Below are 17,762 nucleotides of genomic sequence, written 5' to 3'. Positions count from 1 at the left end.
CAAGACTGGAGTGCAGCAGCCGCTCCCAGCCACCGCAGCCTCGACCTGCTGGGCTCTGACGATCCTCCCGCCTCAGCCTTCCACGTAGCTGGAACTACAGGCGCGCGCTACCACGCCTGGCTAATTTTTTATTTATTGTAGAGACGAGGTCTCGCCAAGCTGCCCAGGCAGATCTTGAACCCTCGGCTCAGGCAATCCACTCACCTCAGCCTCCCAAGGCGCAGGATTACAGGCTGAGCCACCGAGCCCAGCTCTATACCCAATGGTTTTAGAGAAAATCCTTGACACGGTTTAAGTAAAATTTTTATTTCCTTGTAAAAATGTAAAACAAAGACAACATATGGAGCTTCCTATTCAAGTTCCAAGTAATTGGAACTTTCTGTATTAAATCTTATGACTCTTGAATGGGATGCCCTGAATAACTCTGTATTAAGAATAACTGAACTCAAATGTTAACAACGTTGAGAAGAGGGGGGAAAAAACCTTAATAAAAGAAAAAATACTACAAGCAGGAAAAACTCCAAAAGCCAGGCCAAAATCATTTAGTTGGTTAGTGAGCCACTAACCTCACTTTGATTATAAAACGTTTCACATCACCTAAGCATATTAGCTGAACCATCCAAACCCTTCACACATACCGCCCCGTACAGACACAGAGTAGCCACAACATTCACTTGCAAGAAATATCTAATAAAAAGTGTCTTTACCTGTAAATTGTTTTCTGCGACTCTGTTCCACCAAACCATATTGATGGGCACTCCTGATTTACACCTGTCAGCAAGGCAGCCAATAGGGTTCTTTGCTTTTCGCGCCTTTGATCCCATCGGAACTAGCCTCTCCTCCAGCATCCCCAGGCGAAACTTCCTTGGCTAGGAAAAAGAAGGAAAGAAACCAGGCCACTCCTAACATCCCCCACACTCATCTAAGCTAGCATCACCAACACAAAAAAGATACTGGGAATGGTGGAATAGGAAGCAAGGTACATTTCTAAGACACCCCTAGTCCTTATCATCACCCGCCATCTCCCACCCCACACCAAACCCGCACCTCAGAATAACCCACAGTCCTAATAGGCTGAACAACATTACATACAGGAACAAATGTCTAAATACATTGTAACCTGATTTTATAAGACTTTAGTGAAAAGAAATTAACTTATCAGCAAAGTAAATGCTTGGCAAAAATTTTTTGGCTGTCACTTACCTATTCTCACTGCAATATGAAGAAATGGTGTCAAGAGCACACAACACAGATTTTTAAAAAGTTGTCCAAACTACATCTTTGCCAGCTCTTCATCTTGCTACATTATTTCCTACTGAGAACTACCCCACTCTAAAAAGTAGCTGATTCCCAAGAACAGATTTAAAAAAAAATTTAATTCTATGCATATTAGAGCAGAATGCAAGTCACTCCATCTTATTTGGGCATTCAACTTAAAGCACTCACCAAAAACAAGTAATTTCAGGCTAAAAATCAAAATGATAACACAAATTTCATTGGTCAACCTCAGTAATATGAACAGATTGACACTGAATAAAACTGTCCAAAAAAATCATAAATGTGTTGGCTAACATCATAAAAAAGTTAGTAAACCATCTTAATAGTGGTTAGCAGGACTTTTATACATGAAAATTAAAGACAGTTTCCACCATCTTACTTCTTTTAATTATAGCAAATTTACACTACACTGCATCTTAAAGGAAATATGTGTGTGTATCCATGAGGAGGAAGGTATTTAATTTAAATCCTGAAATAAGAAAATCTATGTTTACTCACTGGTCTGTCATGATATAATAACTGTTGAAACAAATAGTTAAAAGTAAGTTTCTTCAAAAACAGATGCCATAGCCAAACAACTACATTACAAAATTTTTTTCTAGAATAAAGAAAACCAACTTGACGAAAACATCTGATCTCAAAATTTCAGAAGTCTTGCAAATAATGCCTATAGAAATTGTTCTATGCAAATCAGATTCTCAGCTCCACAAGTGGGCATCTGCTATATTATCTGATTTAAAGAGGACAAAAATAATTAAACTTGCTTTTAAAAAGGTAATCAGATTACCTCCCTATCCAATAATTACAGCAGTGGAGAGTTTTATACAACTAAATTATCTCTACTGTCATGCAATCTTGGACCAATCTAGTTACTCTCTGTGTCTGTATCAGAAGAAACTTGTGAATGTGAGTAAATATGTACTCTTAATGGTTCATGCCATGGAACCACATGAAAGAATTTTAAAGCAAGTTATTTCTAGTAACATAACTCCTTGAAAATAGTTTAAGATTAAACTAATACGTTTTTGTATTCAAGTAGCCAACCATAAGGCTTTGACATATAGTAAGAATAATATAACCTTAGTTAAGTATTAACTAATTTAAAATTTGTATTTCAAACAACTTCTGGGATAAAGATTATCCTTACTCTACCAGGTAAGTTCAACACATCAAAGAAGTACAGTTGGGGCAAACACTACGTCAACGAAATCACAATTTGTCAAATAGCACTTATATAAGAACACCAAGTTTGAATGCAAGAAAATTACTGCTTTCAATGGTCTTCTGTAATTCAGATGCTTCAGACTCACTTTTGATCCAGTTATTTTAGTCAATACAATCTACTTTGTAAATAGTAGTACATTAAACATGGAAAAAAAGGTTTTAAATACATCCAGTGTAGGACCCTTCTGCAACAGCTCTCAGTGTGTCATGTCATTATGTTTGTTTCTCATCACTCCTCTCCTTCTCCCTTGTGCCTGAAAGCCTATAATGAGCCTAAATTCTAGGTAGAAGAGATCTCCAAACATGTGTCACACAAACGTAAGTTCTTTTTTAATAAAGAGATAAAATTTTAATCCAAAAGTAAAACCTTCTGTGTGATACTGAATGAGAGTATCTATGGTGTCGATGCTATTTACAATATCATTATAAGCAGAACACAAAATGACACCTGAAAAGAGAAGGCAGCAACAGAAGACACAACAGTGTGTGAGACACAAAGACCACAGAAACAAATTCACTGCACAGATTTAAACCATGGCACGTCCTCGTCTGTAAGCAATTTCCAAATCATTTGAATTATTACCTAATGAGCCTGCATTTCTTTTACAATTTCCTCTGACTTCAAATGGTCTTCCCTCAGTTAATTAAATGTTCTGATATTTTAGCATATTTGTAATTATGAGAATATATGATTATACCATTAATGATTAGTGGTCAATCTAAACTCACTGGGGAAAAACAGATCCCAAAATGATTAAAACCATTTGAATTTTTAAAATCAAGTACTCTTTTTTTTTGAGCCGGAGTCTCACTCTATCACCCAGGCTACAGTGCAGTGGTACATTCACAGCCACCACAGCCTCGGCATCCTGGACTCTGGGCGATACTTCCACCTCAGCCTTCCAAGTAGCTGGAACTATAGGCATGTACCACTACGTCCAGCTAAATTTTTTATTCCTTGTAGAGACAATGTCTCACCAGGTTGCACAGGCTTGTCTCGAACGTCTGGGCTCAGGCAATCCTCTCGCCTCTGCCTCCAAAAGTGCTAGGATAACAGGCGTGAGCCACTGCACCCAGCTCAAATAATTTAATTTTCATATAATCATTAACACAAGGACCTACATAGAGTACTAACTGGGAGTGTTACTACATGTAGATTTTAAAGTCTCCTATGGCTAATTAATTTATAATAGTAAATCCAAACCTACAATTCACTATAAGTTAGACTCTAGGGAATTTTCTCCATGGGGAGAAGACCTGAAAGTCAAAAACAAAACTGGCCAGCCTCAAAGATTATGCTGTATTTTGGCCCTCCATTCATTAGCATTAGTTGTGGGCTTTTCATGAAAATATATTAGGTTCCTTATGTTTCCATTGTTTAAGTTTAAATAGAGATGGGGGAAAGGCAGGATTTTGGTTAAATTTGGCTTGAAACAAAGGCTGGCGTGTGTGCATGCAAGCTCTAAACTCATCTTTACTAACTCACTCCCCACTCCTGCTACCTAGGAAAACAGGCATGAACTATCATTAATGCCAGACTTTCACTAGCAGCGTTATCAGAGTCAAGTGTAAAGAAGCCAACTGGCTTAGCTCGGTGATCTGCTAGCTCATGGGTCGCAAATGGTAAAGGCACCAGGGTTTTACTAAACTACCATTACTATGTAAGATCAAATTCAGAATCCTCAAAGCTACAAAACCAGATGGCGAGTACCACCAAGGGTATTCCATTCTCTGTATGAAAGGCACACACACTCAAGTTCACAGGTTTAAATACGGTCAAGTGCAGAGACCGTGTCACACATACACCTAAAGAAATGGGTTCCAAAACAAAGCCTCTCATGAGAGTTTTTTTCCCTCAAATCAATAGAACAAAATTCCCCTACAATGAAGATTTTGGAGGAATCTTTCTTGATTCAACAAAAACAAATAGTCACTGCACAGAAGTGCCAATTAAAATAAAGTGCAGAAGAAAGTACACTGTTGAACCTCTCACTTTTTATAACAAAATGTAAGCTGTTCTTGCCAAAGTACATCTTTATCTCAACACAATACTGTAAAGTCAATCTGCAGTACTCTTCACTTAGGAAGAAAAGAAAGTTAACTTTCAAAGTTGAATCTTCTTCTGTAGGAACTACCTTTTTTTTTTTTTGGAGTTGGAGTCTCACTCTGTCACCCAGGCTGGAGTGCAGTGACATGCTCACAGCCACCACAGCCTCGACCTGCTGGGCTCAGGCGATCCTTCTGCCTCAGTCTTCCAAGTAGCTGGAACTACACGTGTGTGCTACCACGCTTGGCTAATTTTTTGACTTATTGTAGAGACGAGGTCTCTCCATGTTGCCCAGGCTAGTCTCAAACCCCTGAGCATAGGTAATCCTCTGGTCTCGGTCTCCCAAAGTGCTGGGATTACAATCTTGAGCCACCATGCCCAGTGGGAACTACCATGTTTTTAAACAAGTTCCAATCTAATGTTACTTGCATATTTTAAGGAAAGAATAGACTGACACAAGAGATAAACAATAGAAAGAACATGTAAGTCTGCCAATTAAAAAGCAGAGAAGAGAGAGAACACATAGCCATTTGCTAATTAAGTTGATTAATAGAGATCATTAGCAATAAAAATGACAGTGTATTTAATTATATAAAAACAATGACAGCCCTTTATATTTAAATTACTAACTCATCATATATTGTAACAAAAATGAGCTTAATATTTTATTTTTAAAAGTACTTAATGTAAGATCAGAGTAAGCATGACATTCCAAAACTGACAGCATAAATTACTCATGAAATTCAAGACCAAAAACAAAATGAGGGCAGAGACCTCAGCATCTGACAGAAGAGATTTAAATCTCTAATATACAAAGAGCTTTTTAAGAGAGAGAGACAGACAAACAGACAAATAGATACAGGGTCTCACTCTGTCCCCAGGCTGAAGTGCAATGGCATGATCATAGCTCACCACATCACATCCTAGAACTCCTGGGCTCACAAAATCCTCCGGTCTCAGCTTCCCAAGCAGCTGGAATTACAGGGACATACCACAATGCCCAGCTTTTTTTTTTTTTTTTTTACAAAGCATCCTTACAATGAATTAAACAAAGAACAGTCCAATTGCAAAATAAGCGAAGAACATGAAAGAAATATCAATGGCCAATAAACATAAAAGGAGAGTTCAACAGCACCAATAATCAAATTTAAATGAGGTTTTGCTGTCTATGAAATTACAAGAAATTACAAGGATATGAAAGATTTTTGTATTCCATTGTTTTCAAAACTGTAGAAAAACCAATCTCTATACTCATAAATTTGTGCTGCATTTCTGAATGATTGTCTGTCAATTAACAAAAATTAATTGTATATTCTTGCCCTAGAAATTAGGTTGACAGAAATTTACACTGAGATAAGTGCTTAAGTGAAAAAAGCAGCAGGCATAAGGTTAATCAATGATTTCTCTTCCCCTCTCCAGATCACCAGCAGCCTCTCTCCATTTCTCACCTTACAGAAAGCTCAATTTACTTTTCTCATACTGCCTGTACAATCTTTATTATTCTATACAAGTTGCTTGATCTCTCAAACTTCCATTTCCCAAAATGAAAAAAAATCATCTCTCTCAAAGATTTGTTGGGATAACTAAGTGATATAATAAAACATAAAACATTTACTTTATAAAAGGTCTATCTAAGTTTGCCACATTACCTGGAATATTTATATGGATTTATAGTTATATGGATAAAAATCATCATCCATACAAAGTAAGTTTCTACCTGCCTGCCACTACATCACAGAAAACCCCCAGATGACTTTCACCAAAATTGGAGGACATGTTTGAGAAGCTAACAGGAGGACATATCTGTGGGAAGGAATGAAAAAATTAATGCTGTGTCAGGGCAGAGGTCTGAACACTTCAAAGAAAAGGTGAACAGCCTCAGAGTAGCTAAAGAACCATCTTCCCCATAGACAGTCTAATCCAAAGTGAGTAACAAGACATAATTACTTATTAAATAACAGCTAACAATTTCCAAGCAAGGCTAGAAAGGTTTGGCCAATGCCATGTATTTACTTACTACCAACGACATCTACCACGTATTGGGCACTTCCATGCCAGGCAACATATTCCATTCAGTCCTGTATGTCAGTACAATCCTACTCAGTAGGCACTAAGTATTCTCATTTTACAATGAAGAAACAAAAAGGTTTATTTACTAAGTTAAGGACACCAGGCAATCTGTGAAGAAACACAAACTCAATCTGACTGCCTGCATCCAACTCCAAACCCGAAAACCTCAACTGTACTCAATACTATCATAGTATTAATGTTTCTACTATTTCCTGTTTGAGAGAAATCAAAACTCTCCAAGAAGCTCTGAGTCAGTGATGAACAGGAGCGCTGCATAGTACTCCTCCCCTCCACACCTCGACCAGCTTCCATAGGGCCTATGTCTACTGGTAGCCTAAACCCTCACGCATGCCTGGCTCAGGCCGAGATAGCACACGTTCCTGCAGGTGGCAAGGGGAGGTGAATGCAAGTTTAGTGGCTCCAGTGAAAAGACAATAGCTCTGAGGCCATTAATTCCGAACTCTAAATTTTCCATAAAAACACTACTGAATACTCATGGGTAAAAGACAATAATGTGGCTAAGTGGAAATCTAAATACCAAGTTGACATTATTTCTTTCAGAACATATATTAAGAACTTAAAAACAGTTGTTTCACAGATACAGGTTTAGATTGCAATTACCTTTAAAATTGCAGTTATTTTTCAATATCTTCTCCATTTTCTCCTTATCTTTTCCCGAGATCAACACTTGATTCAATATGACAAAAGGGCCTACTCATCAGCAGGATTTGGATGTACTTTCTAAATCATCCAGGCTCTATTTCTATTAATTTCTCCATAAAAGAACTCTATAGTAAATACTCTCCAGTTTCTTTGTTATTCCATTTTTTAAAAACTAACTCTGTTATTCCATATTTTGTTTCTTGGAGTAGAAACAATGTAAAAGTCATCTTTCAAAGATTTTAGAATAGAAATGCTCTAAGACAGAATATATTTATCCCCTGTAAATTCTGCAGTAGTAGAAAGATAATGCAAAAGTGGACCCAAACTGGGTTCTAATGACGAAGCAAGCAGGGAAAAGCACCGCTGGTGAACTGTTCTCTCACACAGCATAATCCAGCACTGGACCTCCGCCATCCACATCGCCTCACAAGTAAGCCATCAGCAGGCAACCCAGCCTTCTGTCCCACTTCCCTCATCCTAACAAAGAGCTTTAAAAGCAAGACCAGAAGACGTAAACTTCAGACATCTTTGTCTCCAGAGCCCAAAGAATATAACTTGTTACTAAAGCCTAAAAAAAGTACAAAAGTGAAAATCTGTTCTCCCACTATTAGAAATCCTATGTGAACATCGAGGTAAAGCTGTATATTGACTGAAACAACATCCCAAAGTAAGCCACGGTTGCCAGAGCCTTTTGTTTTAAGGAATGAAGAGGAGGGGGAAGGCTGATAGGAAGATGACTAGGGGAATAAAAAAGAAGACAAAGACAGGTAACAGCCCAGAGAGATACAAGAGGGAAGGCCAAGAGTGCCAAACCAAACACTGAGGACTCTCACTGCCTTGGGTCTGCCTCGGTCACGTGCGGTGGTACCACATAAACCCGCACTGTGGCAGGAATCACTGGCAAGCACCCCAGCACTGAGCCACTCCACGTATGACTACCTGTGTTTCAACATTTAACTTTGTGAAAGAGATGCTCCTCACAGAAAACCTCACTGCTGGTCTCGATCACAAGCATGATCCCATGACTCTAAGTCTTTTTCTTTTCAGACTTGCCTTTTCGCACCAGTGATCAGTTTGAACTGCATCAATCTTGTTATTAAGGTTGACTCGTGTATTAGTCTCTAGCATGCTAACTCCCACTTTGAACAAAACCCACTAATGGTTAATTTTTCTATCTATAAAATTATGCATTTCCAATGTAGAAAATAAAAGAAAAAAAATCAGTGCTTCTCAAACATCAATATGAATGATTACTTTTTTAAAAAAGCTCCTATATATCACGGTCCCATAATTTTGTAAGATACAAACGAATTGCTAGAAAACTTGTATATTTGGATGTCACAGCACTAGCGGACTGCTATGGAGGTCTCTAGACATTTACTGACATTTAACTATCTCCTCAAAAACAGATAGCAAACAATTCATGGCTCAGCACTGGTCTCTTGATCCAGTGAGCAGCAGGGACCTAAGGCATGGATTTTCAGTACACAACCCTTTAGTTTCTGCACAACTTACAACAATAATACAGCCCAGATGAAAGGCTGAGATCCCTCTGTACAGTCTACGTTTTTTACATCCTATGTTTTACTTGCTTCATTTTTTTTTTTTTTAAAGACAGGGGGTCTTATTTTCTTGGTCTCCAACTCCTGGACTCCAACTCAGGGGCTCAAGCAATCCTACCACCTCGGGCTCCCAAAGTGCTGGGATTACATGGGTAGGCCACTGCGCTGGGCCACATCCCACTCCAATGAGTTCCTAAAGACACCCAAGCCCTTGGTCATTTTTTCTTACCTTACCTGTGTCTCAGAAAGAACAGAATTAAAGAGTTGACTAAAGCCCCTACCTCTATTCCTTATCAAGCACACTTTCTACCTTGGTATCTTTGCTTCTCCATATTCCTCACCCTCAAAAAAACCCACCTCAAAACACCTTTTCTCTATAAATTCTTCTACAGAACTCTGTTACCTAGCAGCAGTCATCAAGGAGCCAATACACCGCTGTATATTCTCTAGTATGTTCATGTACTGCCTCTCCAATTCAACCTGAAGGAAGCAGGAAAAACACCAGTCCTTTTTTCTCAGTTTTTCACATGCATGTAGTAAAACTGCCCATAGTAACGACGCTTGACTGATCTGACCCCCAGGAGTCATACAATCCCACAGGCCCAAATCAGCCCAGCTAGCTGAGGAACTGACTCAAATGAGATTTTTTTAAGAGGATGACTCCACTAGCTGTGAAATCGTGGTAAGTATGGTCTATCTGGTTCTTCTACATCATTATGAAATGAAACATCACCAAGTGATTGTGCTAGTCTGCTTAAATAAATCTGGAATCCTAACTGAATACTTGCATAATATACCTATAATTTTGAGTTATTTCCCTACAATTACATCATTAGACAGATATTATTAACATGAATTACTACAACAAAAGTAACACAGGCAAAGTCTGCATATGCCTTCAATTCACAATGTATAAATGCAATGCCCTTAGGCCAAGAGTCCCCCCTCCCCACACTTTCACTGGGCAAAGAAGTATTTTTAATAGAGATTTTAAACCTTTTCAGCTCAACCATTGACAATTAAAAAATATATGCAACCTATACCCATGAAGATTTCTAACTATATATAGCCCACTACTGGAAAAACTCTCCATGGCCCTAGATTACATATTATCTTAAATCTAAGTGGCAAAAAAATATGGTTCTTCACAGCTATATGAAGACATGAACCATGAATTTCTAGATAGAGACTCACATGTGGATGCTTTCAGTTTAGACAGACATTGAGTTTTAGAAAAGAATGACACCACAGCAACTACCCAGGGTCATGCTCACAATTTCACGGATGGGAAGAAAGTTGGTCAGAGGTCACACAGATCTGGGACCTCAAAAATTACAGGGCTCATTTCATTATATTTGCCTGCTTCTGTAAGGATATACCTAATCTCTCTCCAAATATTGAAGTCACATTTAGAGTAACATTTCCTTTCACTATTTTAAAATAAATTTTAACAAGAATCTTCCCTTTTCCAATCCCAGTGATGTTTATTATTTTCTCAAAAATAAATGTCAGTACCTCTAAATCACATACTTCAACTTTAAGACACATTCCAACCACCATTCTAATTTTACTTTCTACTCATATATTAGAGATGCCACTTATTCCAGTTAATTGATTACTTTTAAAATGAGAAAGCACCAGTGGCAAGTGCCTTAGACATGCAAGAACTTTCTATGCTCCCCTGAAGAGCTACAGATAACTGCTCCACACTAGCTGCTTTCAGCACCTCTGTCATTTCCACACTGCCAGGATTTGCCCAGCGTCATCTCACTGCGTCAGGGGTCTGCTTGTGCCCACTCGACGCCACCACTAACAAGGATTTGGAAACCGCATATTCCAACGTATGAGAAAAGTATATAAAGCAAGAGTAAATCTATTCTTCTTGGTGACAGCCTGTAAAAAAACAGACAGACCTATTCTTGGAGAGACCTATGTATTTTATCAATTCCACTTGCTTAGAAGCCTTTTGTAATCACCTTCTTTTCTCATTCTTGATTCACAATGGCAGTAACACTAGGTGCATGAGGGGCTAATGTAATTTATACCAGTCTCCAAGCATTTCTTGTGCCTTAAGCACATCCAGTCTTCCTGAATTTTTAAAACCACTTTACTGAGGTACGACTAACATGTAAAAGTTGTACATATTTAGTGTATACAACTCACTGAGTTTGGGGATAAGTGTAAACTCTGACACCATCTTAAGAGTCTTCCTGAATTACATTTTACACTATCCCCTGGTCAGACCCTTATTACTAAAAGCATCTTAAGTTCCTGTCAGTCTTGTGAAATTAATATTCTTGCATTTTGATCGTTCTTCTCTTACTTAGGAAACTGAGTTTCATAACTTTACAGTAATTCCCACCAAGGTGTGCAACCTCCCGAATATCTTCAGCTGCTACTGATCCCAACCAAAAGGACCATTTTCTCCAGGTGATTACCAGCATGAACAAGATTCTCATGAAGACTCAAAGGTATCAAACTATTCAGCTCGTCATAAAATCAGTTCTTATAAAATTCTTCAAAAAACCAGTAATAAAATCCAATAAGATTACATTTCTAATATGAAGAGATTTTAAACTATTTTTTAAATAGCTGGGTTGCTAATGAAACATTGAAATTTTTAAGTTTGCCTTGCAATGAGAAGCTTAAATTAGGGGAGAACTCTTAGGAATTTAGATGAAACCATCAAAAATAAAGTTAAAACATAATCAATATGCTTACAAATGGGTCACAATAGCAGCAACTACAACATTAAATTAGATGTTACCTTAAAAACAGAATATGTCAAAATAAAGAACAAAAGTAAGCAATAAGATTTCATCCCTTTACATTAAAACTCTGTATTCCATGTACAGAGACCAAAGAAAATTCCACATATAAGAGATAAGGAAAACGGAGAAACAAAAAGCAAGAAAAATGTTACAGCCCATAAAAAGTTCTCCCTCCACTTAAGAAAATACTGATAGTACACAGGTCCCAATCCCAACACCATATCTAGATTCCATCTAGTGTCACTCACGTTTCAGTTCCACCTACCTTTCTTCTCTGAGAGATGTTGAGGGCACCAAAATCATTAAACAAGGATGAAGCAGGTGAAGTGAGAGGATCTGGAAGGTAAGTTACATAAGTTTCCACACAGACAACTCAGGTAACCCACAAATCGAATAAATGTTAACTTCACAGTGCCTCTAACAGTAATAAAAATAATATGCCACAATAATTAAACTCAGTGTGCCTCACACAGTGGATGCTCACATATTTTCTGAGCGAATAAAACACAAATTGGTGAATGCTTCATTCTGTCAGTACTCAGTATGCATTTAGACAGAAGCTATATGGATTAGGAAACATCTGTCTGATTAGAACTAAAAGAAAAATCAAACAGAGACAAAAAGAAAAGAGTCTTAGCCATGCTATTGGGAGTGTGTCTAAGAGGAAAGTAACTCTACCTGTAGTAAATAAATGTTTGTGTTCTTGAGACCAAATCTTGAGACGAATTTAAAAAGAAGGGGAGAGAGGTCAGACATACTCAGAGATCCAGCCTTGGATATGAACACATCAGCAAGGCCTTCAAATCATCCACTCTACAAACCATTCACAGGTTTAAGTCTATCACCAGATATCTGATATTCTTACCAAAAATGGGTTTAATACATTTGTAAAGATAGTAATACTAAATGTTTCAAAACACAAACATTACAGGTTCAAATTCCTTAACTCTGCAGACAGACGTTACACACAAAATAATACATTCTAATTATGTCTCACTTTACCAAACCCGAGAGCTTCTGAAAAGATGCATAGATATACTGAAGTATTTATCTTCACTGCTGAGTTTTAGCTAATATTATGCTTAGTAATCCCATTAAATTATCTGTGAAATCCTCGAAAATGTACCCAGTGCCCTCCTTTGGGGAAGCTGGACTCTCTTCATGATACCATGAACTTCGCCTGCTGCTTCATTCTCTGCCTTCTTCCACCTGGACTTTCAGGCTTACTCTCATTAGAATTAACATCAACGTAATGCCAAATAACAAATAATGCTAACAGAACAAGACAAAATATTTTATATACTTTATATTTTAAGGCACTTTAAGTATAAGTAGTATTATTCACCCTTTGTGCTACCTTTGATAGCATTTAAAAGTTGGCATTTAAACTCTATGGGAATGCTAAAAATGTTATTCAATACTAAAATGCAATGTTTTTGTCTACAGCAAAGGGTTGAAATTTCCAAACAATGATGGAAATTTGACACATACACAAAAGTCATCTATCACAGGAAATAATCAAAGTGCAAATTATTAAAATTTTACTGATATGGAATATTAACACTCATTTGTTGCATATTTTTTAAAATCAATCTTGACTATTTTTTTTAAAAGGATACAGAAAGATACCTGGAAACCATGTATCAAATGCCTTTAAAATGTTCATAATTTTTTAAACAGTAATTCTACTTCTAAGTTGCATCCAAAAGAAATTACTCAAAATATTTGCACATAGTGTAATAGTTTTTTTAAAAAATAGTTAAGAAAACTATGAAAATGGAATTCAACTTATAGTGATTTTGAAGCCCTTATAATTAAAAGTATCTTCAATGTGATCTTAATTACCTATTACTACATAAATATTTACACATATAGATAAAAGGGGGACTCTAAATAAGTTATTTCTGAGTAGAAAGGTAATAAATTTTATTTTCTTCTTTATTTTTATTTACAATTTTTTAAAGTTTCAGCGATGGATATGCTTATTTTAGAGTCAGAAATACACATCCATACACACACAAAAGCAAAAGAAACCAAGTCTTACCATGGCCTGCATATGGCTTGGCACTGTCATTTAGAAGGCTTGGGGAGCTGCTACTATTAGTCATTCTCTAAAAAAATAAAACACATGTAAAGAATATCACTGAGAAGTACAGTAATAAAAGTATTCGATCAGGCCAGGCACAGTGACTCATACCTACAATCCCAGCACTTTGGGAGGCCGAGGGTGGAGGACTGCTGGAACCCAAGAGTTTGAGAGCAGCCTGGGCAACACAGCAAGATGCTGTCTCTATAAAATAAAATAAAAATTTTAAAAAAAAGTTTTTCTTAATTAGCTGTTTTGTAACTTGTAACTTTTTTTTAGAGACAAGATTACACTCTGTCACTCATGGTGGGGTGCAGTGGTGCGATAATGGCTTACTGCAGCTCAAACTCCTGGGCTCAGGTGATCCTCCTGCCTCAGCCTCCTGGGTAGCTGAAAATACAGGAATATACCACCCAACATGTCCAGCTAATTTTTAAAAAAATATTTTGCAGAGGTGGGGGAGGTCTCACTATGTTGCCCAGGCTGGCCTTAAACTTCTGGCCTCAAGTAATCACCACCTCAGCCTCCCAAAGTGCTACGAATACAGGTATGGTTCTTTTAACTTTTGTAACAGATAACTTTTTTATCTGCTCAAAAAGTAAATGAAAAATTGCTATCACTACCAAGTTTAATTAATATACATACAAAACACACGAATGGAATTAGTCTCTCTCTACCCTCTACCCACTATACTGTCACCCTCTCGAACCCTACCCTAGGGAGGTTACCTACACGCTACCCACCTCATCACCTCCTCAAATCTCACCTCCCACTCAACAAACTTAGGAATAAATGAAGAGCTCAGATGCCCCCTGCACCTAGTACAAACTATACTGCTTAGTGCAATATACATGTATACTAAGGATACCTGCATCAGGGGATACTTTGTTTCAACAGGGCTCGCAAATCCATTGACTCCAATAAAGCTGGTGCTGAAATAGGAATCTGTGAGATTTGCATCAGTTAAAGCACCTCCATCCATTCCTGGAACTGAAAGAGAAAGGAAATTCCAGTATTTAAAATTAGTGAAGAGAATAAAACACTAAACTCATTTCTATGTTTCTAAATAAGTTTTTAAAGTCTCAAATCTGTCACGCTTATTTACCAGGTCCTAACAAAAAACAGAATCAAATAAAACTGGCTCATTCTAAAAATTTACTAAACAGGCTCAACATGACTGTTTCTACTAATCACCTAATAGCCACCAAGCACAACATGAAGAAACCACACTTGCATTTCCAGCTTCTTATCAAGTTTCCTTTGACTTAGTGAATGGACAACAGAAGATAAACCACAGCACTTTCTCTGAGTCATCATGTGGTAAAGAGTCACATCTCTCAACACTGTTTCTCAAAACACAGCTTTTGAAAGAGACCAGCAGTCTCATGCTAACTCAAAATTCAGGGGGGAAATTCTGCAGCGGGAGCAACAGTAACAACAGGATGGAGCTCAGGGATACTGACAGCTCTATGGACCAGAGGGTGGGATGACACAGCACTGGAGAACTAGGAAGGCAAGCCGTCACTCATCAACCGTCAACCGGACTTGGCACGAAGCTGTCTTCTAATCTGCTAGTCAAGCACAAAGCCTAATGCTTCACCCGTAAGCTGAGCTGAAAGGCAGACTGCCCTTCTCCAGGAAGAACCACTGAGAAGCCCCCTCCCAACCTCAACTAGGAAGCAAGCTAAAAAAAAAAAATTGTAGATGGGTGGTGAATCTCCTCAGAAAGCAATCTGAGACCATTTTTATTTTCTTCTGAAAGGATATAACATGAAGTCAACGTTGCCAAAGAGCAGCCATTTTAGCATTGTTTAGCTCTGTCATATTTCTCTAGCAGTTCACTTTAACTCACCATCTAATCACTAGCCAAGGACAGAACGGGTTTCTCAGAGGCAGCTATTGATAACTGCTCTGCAACCCCCACCCCAGCCTGTTTTGTACTAATTTTGTACATTTCAAGTATTTGTCTCCACACTTAAGGCCCAGGTTAAACTAATCAGCCCTTCTTGACCTTCATGACAAAGAGGCCCCATCACCATGGCAGCAGTCATGTGACTAACCCACCCATCTGCCTGCTGTCCATCACCTGACATCAGTACTTGTGCTTACCTGCCCCTTTGTGATGATGTGGAGCAGATCACCAGCCAACCACCTTAAAGACCTGTCCCCATTAAGGGGGAATATTTATAAGCATTCAACCTCAAGCAGCCAGTGGCCACTGCTTTACTAAACTCTGGTGTGGCCATGTGCTCTTTGAGCTACAGCTGCAGCCATATTTCCTGAGCTTTGGCCCCCTCTCCTACCTTGGAGAGGTGAATTTCTCTCTCTAAATTACTTTCCAAATAAACTATATTTTCCAATCTAACTTTTGTGCAATTCTTTGCATCTTTTGTGCAGCACCGGATCACAGACACCATATACTCACTCCCCCGGAGGCTCTGACCTACCATTCTGGAGGTCCAATTGAGATAACCTAACATCCTCTTTTTTAAATTTCCCAACATGTCCACAATGAAAATGTATTACTTGTATAATTGCAAAAATCTATTTTAATCACCCATATTTTTTAAGTCAACTTGAGATGTAGCTGAAGAAAAAATCAGAAGCAACTACACATTTATATACAAATATTTACCAAGTTGGTTTATATCAAATATTAAAGGTATTATTTTAACAAAAAAATTAGAAACAATGTGAAATGTCTGAAAAAAGAACTTTTATCTGAGGAATGCAAGTTTTTTTAATATCAGGCCCAGAGAGACATTAAAATAAGACAGCAGGCCAGGCACAGTGGCTCATGACTGTCATTCCAAACCTTTGAGAGGCCAAGGTGGGAGGATCTCTTAAGAGTAGGAGTTTGGCCGGGCTCGGTGGCTCAGCCTGTAATCCCGAGCCTTTGGGAGGCTAAGATGAGTGGATTGCCTGAGCCCGCGGGTTCGAGACCCGCCTGGGCAGCAAAACCTCATCTCTACAATAAATCAAAATATCAGCTGGGGGTGGTAGCGCACGCCTGTAGTTTCGGCTACTTGGAAGGATCACCAGAGCCCAGCAGGTCGAGGCTGCGGTGGCCGGGAGCGGCCACTGCACTCCAGTCTGGGCAACAGAGTGAGACTCCAACTCAAAAAAAAAAAAAAAGAATAGGAGTTTGAGACACACAGGGAGACCCAGGCTCTACCAAACACAAAAATCAGTCGCTCATGGCAGCATGAGCTACTCAGGAGGCTGAGGCTGGAGGATCACTTGAGTCCAGGAGTTCGAGGCTGCTGTGAATTATGATGGTGCCACTGCACTTCAGCCTGGGTAACAGAACAAGAACCTGCCTCTAAAATGAAATACATTTTTTTTTAAAGAGGGAGGAACAGCAATCACACCATATTTTCATTTCTTGAAAAGGCTTGCTATTGCCACAAGTGGCAAAATTAACCTAACAATGCCACCCAAACACCATAACCCATACCCTATAGCTTAAGAATGTACAGCCAGCCGGGCTCGGTGGCTCAGCCTTTGGGAGGCTGAGGTGAGTGGATTGCCTGAGCCTATGGGTTCGAGACCCGCCTGGGCAGGCAAGACCTCATCTCTACAATAAATCAAAAAATTAGCCGGGCATGGTAGCGTGCGCCTGTAATTCCGGCTACTCAGAAGGCTGAGGCGGAAGGATCGTGGGAGCCCAGCGGGTCGAGGCTGTGGTGGCCGGGAGCGGCCACTGCACTCCAGTCTGGGCGACAGAATGAGACTCCAACTCAAAAAAAAAAAAAGAATGTATAGTCAATCACTAATCAATGTTATTTCTGTCAACTTTGTATCAGTTGTCTCCCTTTTTTGCCTTTAAAAATCTATTTACATCTGCAACCCCCACCCCAGCTCTGCAACCCCACCCCAGCTTTATATCAGTTGCCTGACAACTTCGTATAAGTTGTCTCTCTTTTTTGCCTTTAAAAATCCACTTACATCTGCTGCTAATGTGTATATTGAAGACAACTTGAATCTACGCTCCTAGGTTGCAACTCTCAAGCTTGGCCCAGATAAACTACTTCTGTTAATTTAGCCTCAACTTCTTTCTT

The 17,762-nt window shown here is 38.6% G+C and overlaps 1 protein-coding gene across 4 annotated transcripts in view; it reads right to left on the bottom strand.

The window, feature by feature from the left end:
- Nucleotides 1-14,688, bottom strand: part of PAN3 (PAN3 poly(A) specific ribonuclease subunit) — a 110,726-nt gene extending 96,038 nt beyond the window's left edge. For 2 of the 4 annotated variants that reach the window (XM_008062676.2, XM_008062679.1), the window contains exons 1-4: nt 14,570-14,688; nt 13,660-13,726; nt 11,881-11,951; nt 708-869 (exon numbers count right to left, since the gene is read on the bottom strand). In XM_008062676.2, the coding sequence (XP_008060867.1) occupies nt 708-869; nt 11,881-11,951; nt 13,660-13,726; nt 14,570-14,683 (414 nt within the window). In that variant the 5' untranslated portion in view covers nt 14,684-14,688. Of the gene's footprint in view, nt 1-707; nt 870-5,461; nt 5,494-11,880; nt 11,952-13,659; nt 13,727-14,569 lie in introns of those variants that run through there. The other 2 variants (XM_021714815.1, XM_008062678.2) reach the window with 2 other exon arrangements.
- Between the last annotated feature and the right edge of the window lie 3,074 nt (nt 14,689-17,762).

Source organism: Carlito syrichta, unplaced genomic scaffold (genome assembly GCF_000164805.1).
Source record: "Carlito syrichta isolate Samal-C Ts95f unplaced genomic scaffold, Tarsius_syrichta-2.0.1 Scaffold305794, whole genome shotgun sequence".
NCBI classification, from domain to species: Eukaryota; Metazoa; Chordata; class Mammalia; order Primates; family Tarsiidae; genus Carlito; species Carlito syrichta.
This window is presented reverse-complemented; position numbering and strand designations above follow the sequence as displayed.